The sequence below is a fragment of the Drosophila pseudoobscura genome, chromosome X (genome assembly GCF_009870125.1).
Source record: "Drosophila pseudoobscura strain MV-25-SWS-2005 chromosome X, UCI_Dpse_MV25, whole genome shotgun sequence".
Taxonomy (NCBI): Eukaryota; Metazoa; Arthropoda; class Insecta; order Diptera; family Drosophilidae; genus Drosophila; species Drosophila pseudoobscura.
In genome coordinates, this window is record NC_046683.1 from 62,089,094 (window position 1) to 62,098,537 (window position 9,444).

General features: G+C 47.7%; 3 protein-coding genes across 3 annotated transcripts; 2 read left to right on the forward strand and 1 right to left on the reverse strand.

The window, feature by feature from the left end:
• Positions 1 to 246: 246 nt before the first annotated feature.
• Positions 247 to 1,278, forward strand: LOC6900234 (uncharacterized). Its single transcript, XM_002135527.3, has 3 exons — positions 247 to 519; positions 612 to 678; positions 754 to 1,278. The coding sequence occupies exons 1-3, from the start codon at positions 310 to 312 to the stop codon at positions 1,071 to 1,073; spliced, it is 597 nt and encodes a 198-aa protein (XP_002135563.3). The 5' UTR covers positions 247 to 309; the 3' UTR covers positions 1,074 to 1,278.
• Positions 1,279 to 1,429: 151 nt separating this feature from the next.
• Positions 1,430 to 3,889, forward strand: LOC4812381 (glycerophosphocholine phosphodiesterase GPCPD1). The gene has a single exon (XM_001352882.4). It carries the CDS (start codon positions 1,766 to 1,768, stop codon positions 3,887 to 3,889), a length of 2,124 nt encoding a protein of 707 aa, XP_001352918.4. The 5' UTR covers positions 1,430 to 1,765.
• A 150-nt stretch (positions 3,890 to 4,039) lies between these two features.
• Positions 4,040 to 4,938, reverse strand: LOC4812244 (uncharacterized). The gene has a single exon (XM_001352881.4). It carries the CDS (start codon positions 4,847 to 4,849, stop codon positions 4,322 to 4,324), a length of 528 nt encoding a protein of 175 aa, XP_001352917.2. The 5' UTR covers positions 4,850 to 4,938; the 3' UTR covers positions 4,040 to 4,321.
• Positions 4,939 to 9,444: the final 4,506 nt, after the last annotated feature.

Here is a 9,444-nt window from a genome sequence, read left to right on the forward strand (position 1 = left end):
GCTCATCCGAAAGTGCTGATTGAAGACATTCGTTTAAAAATAAACACACGCAAACGCAACGCAACACAACACTCAATGGAATGACGTGTTTTACTATATGATGATCTGATCTCTAAACAGAAACAAAGAAACAGAAGAAAGAAATTGTAAAATTCGATCCGCTTACATTTGATGGGGCAGCATATCGTGACGAATGTAAAAGCCACCATGAAAATGCTGAGCCCCGAAACACGGCCCATAAACGGTACCCACAAGGCAGAGAGAGGGCCATAAAAAAGGCTGGGCGGCCGGAGCAGTCGTGTAAAAGCCATGCCTAAAGCCAGTTCAGTTTATGGCCAATTAGAGCGCAAACTCATTTGCATGAGGCTTAGGACGAGCCAGTGGGAATTCCAGTGCCAGTGCCTATGCCTATGCCTCCGCATGGGTCTGTTGCTGTTGCTGCTGTCACCAATCGGTAGGGCCTGTGCCAGCGGGGCGTGGAAATGTCTATACAAAGAATTTCCAGTTGACACAGAGAAGGTGAGAAAGTGAGATTGGATGATCTTGAAAATTGATAAGCAATCTAGCGTTGGATCGCTAATAACTGAAACCTGATATGTGGGGAATTTAAGATCAAGGGCGGCTGGTGGATTTATGGGACCAATCCAGGGGGAGAGACCCGATGCTACCTCGACGGCCGTAAGCGATAGACAACTTCAACTTCGAATGATTTGATGTCTATGTTTGATTAATGTGTGCTTTATATGTTTCCAGTGAATCTCTATTGGACACGCATCACCATGACGGACTACGATAATTATGCCGTGGAACTTCACTGCTCCCTGCCCTGGTTCAAGCATCTGATGGCCATCTACACCAGGACCCAGGAACCCACACAGGAGACCCTCAACGCAGTCGCTGGCTACCTTCGGACGGTACGTCTGTCATTGCACAACTTTACGCTGGTGGCGAAGCCGGAAAACTGTGTGAACCAGAGCCACGGTCCCTGGCAGCGCTGGTATCTGGCCAGGTATCTTCATTTGGAATACCATCCGCATTATCTCAAGCCTCTGATCGACGATGAAAATATCTGAAGCAGTCAGTAGTGGTCTCTCTCTCTCTCTCGCGTGGCCCAAACTTTCTTTAGCCAGAAATTTACATATATGCCAAATTTGGTCGAAAAATATGCGAATAACTTAAAACAATGAGAGAATTGTTCAGTCCAAGTCGAATTTCAGATACCCTCGAAGTACCAGAGCCGCGGGGTGCCATGAAAATAAATGATATGATCTTCTCTGAGTGAAAGGTTTTCACTGCCCATTAAAATCGACTTTATGGACATATATCTCCATCATGCTTTAATTAACCCACCTGCCATTTGCTCGGGCCATCATTAGGCCCCGAAGTCCGCCTTCCGACTCAATTAGTGGGCTCGCTGGCCGGCGCTGACTTATTAATCCACGATGAGGGCATCCACAGAGATCTTCGATTCGAAATATCAATACCAAAATCCAAAATTCAATTTCGATGACAACAAAACTATGCTGAGCTTTAAGAGATTCTTTCATTCGTTTGTTTGTCATCGTTGGGTCAAGTTGCCTCCGCATCCGCATCGTCCGTGTCTGCGTCAGCGTCCGCGTCCGCGTCCGAGTTCGTGTTTCGTTTTTTCTTTCTTTAAGTTTTGGCGCTTTACTTCTTTTTTTTATCCGAAAGAGAAAACTTGTTTCTTTGGCGAGATGATGATGGTGTGCCTGCTGCCCCCAAAATCTGTGTGGAATGAGGAAAAATGTATCGATTTTGTGTGTTGTTGAATGTGTTAAAATCAATTAGCATACTGCTGTTTCTGTTTATGCCGCTGCTGCTGTTGCTGCTGCTGCCCCTGCCATTGTCTTATGCCACCACCAGTCGAACGGAACTGAATGAAACGCTTGTCTTTGCCGCCGAGAAGCTGCAGGCCTTCAAGATCTTCGACGATGAGCAGCAGCCAGCCGGGCAGGTCTCGGGTCGCAGCTTCATCTGTGTGCCCCTCTTTCGGGTCTTCAGTCTGGAGCTGAGGCACAACATTCGCCTGGCTGCCGACGAGTATATTGCCGTTAGCGGGGATCATGCCGCCCTCGGGTATTGGCAGCTGGAGAAGGCAGTTCCGCTGAAGGCGCAGGACAGGGCCAGGACCAAGTGGTATCTCCGGCTGTGGGTCTGTGCCAGCCAGCGGTTCTACTATCGCTATCTGATCTACGCGAAGAATGGCCAGGGCAGGCGGATTCTGCGCAGCTGGGAGGGCCAGAAGGTGGCCAGAATGATGCAGACCTACGAGATCTATCGATCCCCCGGCCTGGACATCTTCGGCGAAGCCTATCCCCGATCGGTGGGTGGTGGCTTCCACCTGGAGCGCGGCTGGCTGCAGCACGAGTACGTAATCGAGCTGAAGTTCGTGTGGCAAGATCACATGGTCATCCAGGGGGTCGGCAGCAAGGCCAAGCTCCGACTGGCGCTGACGCCCCTCAACGTGATCGATGATTCCCGGATTGAGGTCGCCAAATATGTCTACAATCACTCCTCGTTCCGTCCACTGTCCGCTTTGGGAGTGAAGTACAGCCAGGGCTCCATTGTGATCTTCCGCATCAGCCAGCCCCTGGACATCTACAACGCCTTTCGCCTTTCCATCTATCAGACGGGGAGCAAGCAGTCCCTGGGCGAGGTCTACATCTTTCCCGAGCAAATCCGGGGAAGTCGCGGCACACTGCAGCTCCCGATCTTCGCCAGTCTCCAGACCATTGCCATTGGACAGCTGAGCCTGCCCTATCTGGTGGTGCTGCCCATGCCCAAGGTGGAGGCCTGCAACTTGAGGGAGAGCTTCCATCACTACTGGCCCGACAACTGGCCCACCATGGATGTGGGCTATCGGGGACTGGGGGCCAGCTACTATCAGGCCTCCACCACCCTCACGGAGAACACGATAGAAAGCTTCCTGGCCGTGATGAAGGCCAAGGGCGACATGGTTCAGCTCGACGTGCAGCTAACCAAGGACTATGTCCCTGTCGTTTGGCACGGCTTCGGGTTCTACACATCCGGCAAGGATCAGCAGATCAGGGATCGCTTCGATCTGCGCTACGTGCTGATCAGAGAGCTAACCTACGCGGAGCTCAAGGCCAGTCGCGTGTTCATCCTGAAGCGCTGGAGCCTGCAGGAATACACGCACCTCAACCTGAGGGACTCCAGCCAGAGCCAAAGAATCTTCCCCAAGCTCTCGGAGGTGTACGAGGCCCTGCCCAAGTCACTGGGCCTGCTGGTGGAGATCAAGTGGCCGCAACTGATGGCTTCGGGTCTCCTGGAGTCGACCCAGAGCCTCAACAAGAATGTCTATGTGGATAGAATCCTGCAGACGACGGTCCGCTATGGCTGCGGCCGACCCCTGATCTTTGCCAGCTTCGATGCGGACATCTGCACTATGATCCGGCTCAAGCAGCAGGTCTTCCCCGCGATCCTGATGAGCATTGGGCGGTCCAACATTTGGGATCCATACATGGATCTCAGGGCCCAGAGCTTCCAGCAGGCCGTCAATTTTGCCCATTCGGCGGATATCCTGGGCACAGCCCTGCACGTGGAGAACTTTGCTCAGAAACATCAATTGCTGAGCGTTGCTCTCGACCTGAAACAGGTGATCTTCCTCTGGGGCAATGACCTGGGCCAGGACGAGCATCTGATAGAGCAGTTTCGTGCCCTAGACGCGACTGGCGTTATCTACGATCATATGGATCGCGTGGGTCCGGCCAGCTGGAAACGTTCCTCCTTCTTCCGGGCGCCCCAGCTGCTGGAGCTGTTTGGGGCCCAGTGTGTGGCCAGTGGCAATTCATCGACCATTCCGGGCGCAAAGCCGCCCAAGCCTACGATATGGCCAAAATTGAGATAGAAATCAGAAATCTCTGAAATGCCAACTGGCAAGCTCTTTTTTTTTGTTTTTTTAAATTATTCTGTATTATTATTATTATAACGTTTCGATTTCGATTTAGTTTAAATTAATTTGTATTTTAATTTATTTTGTTTTTTAAACTAGAAATGATTCAAGTTCAGAGATTAGGTAGGAATTTAATAATCGATCTCAATAATAAGAAATGTTACTAAATGCATATACGAGTATATTGTAAGTATTTTGTGGTACTCGTGTGTATATTGATTTATTTATACAAATTGTATGGGATTGTTTGGCTTTGTTTGGTTTTGTTTGGTTTTGTTTTGTGAAACGCACATCAGGTAGTCGTACTCCTCCCATCCGCATATTTAGACACTTATGGCACATACAAAATGGTTATACTAAGAAAAAAAAGAGCAAAGTGGAGACCCTCTACTGAGTGGAGCAGTTGCCATCGTTGTAGATGACCATATAGTCATCGGTCACACAGGCACTTCCCAGGGGCATGGACTGGCAGATGCCCTCCACATGCTTGGTGATCTCCACGTAGCAGGAGCGATGGCCGTGGGAGGAGAGCTTGTGGAAGCCGCTCGTCGGATGCTTGATGACGGTCGGATGCTTGTGGCCGCCCAGCCGGTGCTTGGGCGATGGGGGCGCTGCCACCGGGGCTGTATCTTCGGCAAACTCCAACCAGGGAGGAGGCAGCGAGTGCTGCTGCTGCTGTTGCTGCTGCGACTGTCGCTGGTCCACAGTGACCTCTTGGTCCACCTCCATGGGCAGTTCCACGCCCTCTACATCGTCGTCGAGCGGAAAGGGGAAGGATGTCTTCGATTTGCCGATGATTCCCCCCTGCTCATTATCGGCCACAGAGGCGGCGCTCAGGAGCTGCGGCGTCAGCACCAAGGCGTTGGCAATCAGCAGAGTTGTGGCACAGTAGAGCAGCAGATGGAGTTGGGCCATCCTTTAGTAGTTCCTAGAGCAAAGTTGCTGCAAAGTCGTTTGCCTCCTTGTGAACTGTTGCACTGGCAGTGCATGAATGTGGCTAGCCAGGCCATCGATGCGGGTTTTTATAGCCGGCCGGCCAGCCAGCCCGGAGATTTTCCCCAAACAGTCAATGACCCGACAATGGGACCTGCAGGCTGCAGCTGCGGCAGCAGCGGGCAAGAAAGCGGCGCCAGAGGAGTCAAACAATTGGAATTGAAAAGAAGCCACTCAAGAACTGAAATCATCATCCAATCCTATTCCTATCCCCACTCCCACTTCCACTTCCACCAGGCTTCAACCAGCCAGAGACGACACAAAAGGGCGTAATTAATTATAGTTGAGTATACGCCACGTAAGCCTCAATGACAAGGACTCCCTGCGGTGCTTCCTCCTTCCTAACCGCCTACTGGGAATGGATGTTCAGAAAATTGGAAATCTATTCCGAATTCCAATTGCGATTGCGATTCCGATTCCGTTCATTCTCTTCCTCGATGCGATTCAATTCGATTCGATTTGGTTTCTATTTGTGCGCCTTACGCCTTGCGTCTTGCCTTCCTTTTGTATTTCCGGCAATTATTTTCGACGATGTGACAATATTGTCTGTGACGGTCTGTGGAGGAGTCCTGGTGGCAGGCTTGGGCATTGGGCATTGGCTGTGGAGTGTGGTGTGTGGTGTGTGCGAGGGAGGAGGGCTTTTCTCTAACGACTTCATAAGCATCTGGATTCAATTGAATTTAAATGCAGTTGTTGCCTTTGGCCCGCACCAGCACTCAAGGAGGAGCAACCAAAGCGACGACAACAATTTAGCGGAAGTGAGGCTGACGCCATTTTTAAAATGGCGCATACGTGTGCGACGTGTTTATGGGAGACTTTTTTTGTTTTTTTTTTTTTTTTTTTGATAACTGACAGACATGACAGACAGCCGCACAAGTCTAGGCCATGGCCAATAACAAGCTCTGCCAAGATGGAAATTGCCCGTGAACGATTCTCAGCTGCAGGCCCTGCAACGTGACTTGCCAAGTGATTTCCTGTGACTTTCCCCGAGTCTTAGCCTGCTCTTTAAAGGCCTTAAAGTGTATTTAAATTATTCATGAATCATTTATCAATTATTTGTCGGTGGGGAAGTTGTTAATTGTTCGATTAAACGCTTCGAAATGTTAAACAGAAATCATCCTGGCAGTAGTGATTGTGATTCCTCCCTCTGTTCCACCCTGCTCCAGTCACAGTGCCAGTACCGTACAGCTCTGATCATCTCTGATGGCAACATGAAGCCGCCTGGGGACTGCTTATACAGCACGCAGGATGAATAGCTAAGGATTTGGCACGCACCCCCCAGGACTGGTAGACAATGCCACCCAGCCAGATATTCGCTGAATCATTAAATTGCTGCCTGGCATTATCCACAGGCTCCAGACAACAGCAGCAGCAGCAGCAGCAGCAGGAGCAGCAACAAAAAAGAAGGAGGCAAAAATGGCACGTGAAATTAATTTAAATGCTGTGATTGCCGGATTGCTGGATGAATGACATTTGTTGTCGACACAACACGACACCCCTGGACGACTCCCTAGCTTGTTAGCAATTCAATTTGGCCATAATAGATGGCTCTGACAAGGCACTTCGAGTGCCTGAGTGAGAGCTGCCTTCCTACTGCCTGAATCCACTCTCCCAGTACCTAATGCCCTCTAGGCTGTCGTCTTGTTAAGGAGCTTAACCCTGCTGGCTGCGGTTCACCTCAATTTCCAGCTGAAGGCGAGCTAATTAAACGCCTTTGCCACTGTCACTGCTAGTGCTGCTGCCACTGCCACTGCCACTGCCACTGCCGCTGCCTTTGCCCAACTAATTAGAGCAGCTGTCACAGATCCCCAGCCAGAACTAGGGCCCAAGAAGCAGGCCAAGGCTTTACAAATAATTCAATTAAATTGCTCACGAACAGAGTAGACAGAAATGAAGAACGACAGCAATAGGAATAGCAATAGCAACAATAGAGATTGCAGCAGCAGCAGCAGCAGCAACAGGGAGCGGGAGCGGGAGAGGGAAGACGCGGGGGACAAACCACAGACAAAGCAGGCCACAGAAACCGAGGCATATCCACAGGAAATCCCCGTGTCAGAGTCGAGACGGATAATGCAAATACTCTTGCTTTTTGGAAAAACAACCGCAAAAGCCAAAATGCCAAGTAGAAATTGACAAAGACTTTGGTTTTTGGCGGCTACAGAGAAGAGGATGAGACAGGCAGGTTCTACGGATAGTCGGTGGTGTGTCAGAGGCCGCTGGATATTTCTCCCCGTCAATTGCTACACACCGTATCCTCCGTTTCTCCTCAAGCTGAATATCTCCCACGGAACGGAGAATCGCAATGAAAATTGAATTGAAATCGGGTAAAATACTTTTAAATTGAATTAAACACAAATTTAATTTGAATCGAATGGAATTGGCAATGGAAATGGTTGAAGGCGGAAAAAAATACCACCAATGGGCAATGGGGATTGGGAATGAGGATTGGGGAATGGGAATCGCATATGAAATCGCTATTCAAAAATGTCAAAAGGAAATCGAAGAGGAAATTGAATTCGTTTCAGCATTTTATTGCATATTCAGCGATGAGCGAAACGATGCATGCAACTTGATTATGTTTCGAGAGGTAAACCCAAGGAGAACACTCCTATGAGTCATCAAATTTGGGGTCATTAAATCAATATAGAGATCTAAAGGCAAGTCATACCAAAAAGAATTACATAAAAATGGTAGAAAACTCCAACACTTGGCTCGATAAATGTATCTTTAGGGGTCGCCATTGCATCGACACGATTTAAAATTCCTATCAACTTTCAATCCATACAAATTGTGGTTTTCTTTCTAAGCTGAAGGATGGTGGGATCTGCAACATGTAGAATGTAGACAGCACTTAGCAAACCGCATTTCTTTTACTTTATTGAAAACAAGTCTTTTGTATTTGTTGATTGGAGTGGCCCGAGAGTATGTGTCGTCCTGTGTTGCAGGGAAGAAGAGAGTTTCGCAGAGTGTAAAGAGCAGCAGATCGAGCGATGGAACAAAGAAGAAGTGCACGAAACAGCGTGCTACTCTGAGATACGTATAGTGGGCGACTAAAGTCTACATACGACCTCCATTAGTGGTACCCCAGGCTTGTGAGATTTAATTGTAATTTAGGCAGAAATAAACCAAAAACTGGTAAAATTCAAGAGCATTAGCAAATTCAAAATAAAAAAAATAAACATTAAAATCATGTATAAAACATGCTTAGTAGTAATAATATATCAATAGATTAAAGTGTGAGTAAAATTGATTTCTAGTAAAAATTAAAAAAAAATAATTATAATAAAGAGAAGTAACATATTTAATATAAATACATACATATGTATGTATCTAAATATTTAATTAAATTATGAAATATATTTTGATTTAATTATAAAATAAATTTAGATAAAATATTTGTATATAGTAAAAAAGTTCAATTTTTCTTAACTTTTTCTACTTTGAGATCAAATCTTTGGTTAAAAATATATATGTAAATATATAACCTCAAAATTTATTCTAATCAAGGACTCCATTAAAAGCATGTATGTACATGGGTACATATGTATGTATGGACATACACTTATGTGGACGTACTAAGTCTTTATGTACATAAAAATACTTACGAGTACCCTTAACTTGAATAATATCCATATTCCTGTAACCAAAACTAATTAAGCGTGCGTTAATGGCTCAGTCCGCAGACATTATGCCATCAAGTTTATGGCCGAGACCAGACTAGACCCTTAACCAACTCCGGCCGCCTCTTGACGGCTTTTGTTATGCGGCTACAAACTGCCAGACGACGTGTGACAAAATCGGCAGAAGTGCGAGGCCAGCAACCATTTGTTCGCCCCTGAATGAGTGCCTCCAGAATCGGGATGTCTTGGAGCTGGGACTGGGGTCTTGTGACTCTTTCCTGCCGGCGTCTGCTGGCTCAATTTAATCCTTGGCTGCGCCGAAAATGATGGAGCACGAACAACTTTTTGGCGCCGGCAACGTTTTAATTTGCATTAAAACGCGACGCGACTAGAGTTGCCAAAAACTCGCGTTCGAGCAACTATTAAACTAAACTTACATCTACCCCTTGGGCTATAAGTTTTTCGCTCTCCAGTTTCGTGAGCTTGCATACAAATGGGGCACATCAGGAGCCACCCAATGCGCACCAACGCGCACCATCCGCACCACTCGCATGGCACCTTAAGGCCTTAATAATGCCAACCATTTTGGCCACAAATCAAAGCGAGTCCGGGGCGCCGAAGGGTCCAACAAGTTGTCGGCTTAGCATGTGGGACCATTTTCTCTCTTGCCCAGCGGGAATCATAAATTTCGTGATAGGCGGGGGGGCTCAAGGCTCAAGGCTCAAGGCTCAAGGCTCGAGGCTGATCAGAGATGAAATGATTTATGCATGTTAATATCTGATCAGTCGATGGCAAAAGTTCGATAAAGGAAAGCCCAGAAGCAGCATACTTTCGGCTTTAATATTGGCCAATTCGGAGACTTTTGGCCATCTTCGACGATGGATTTCGCGAGCACAT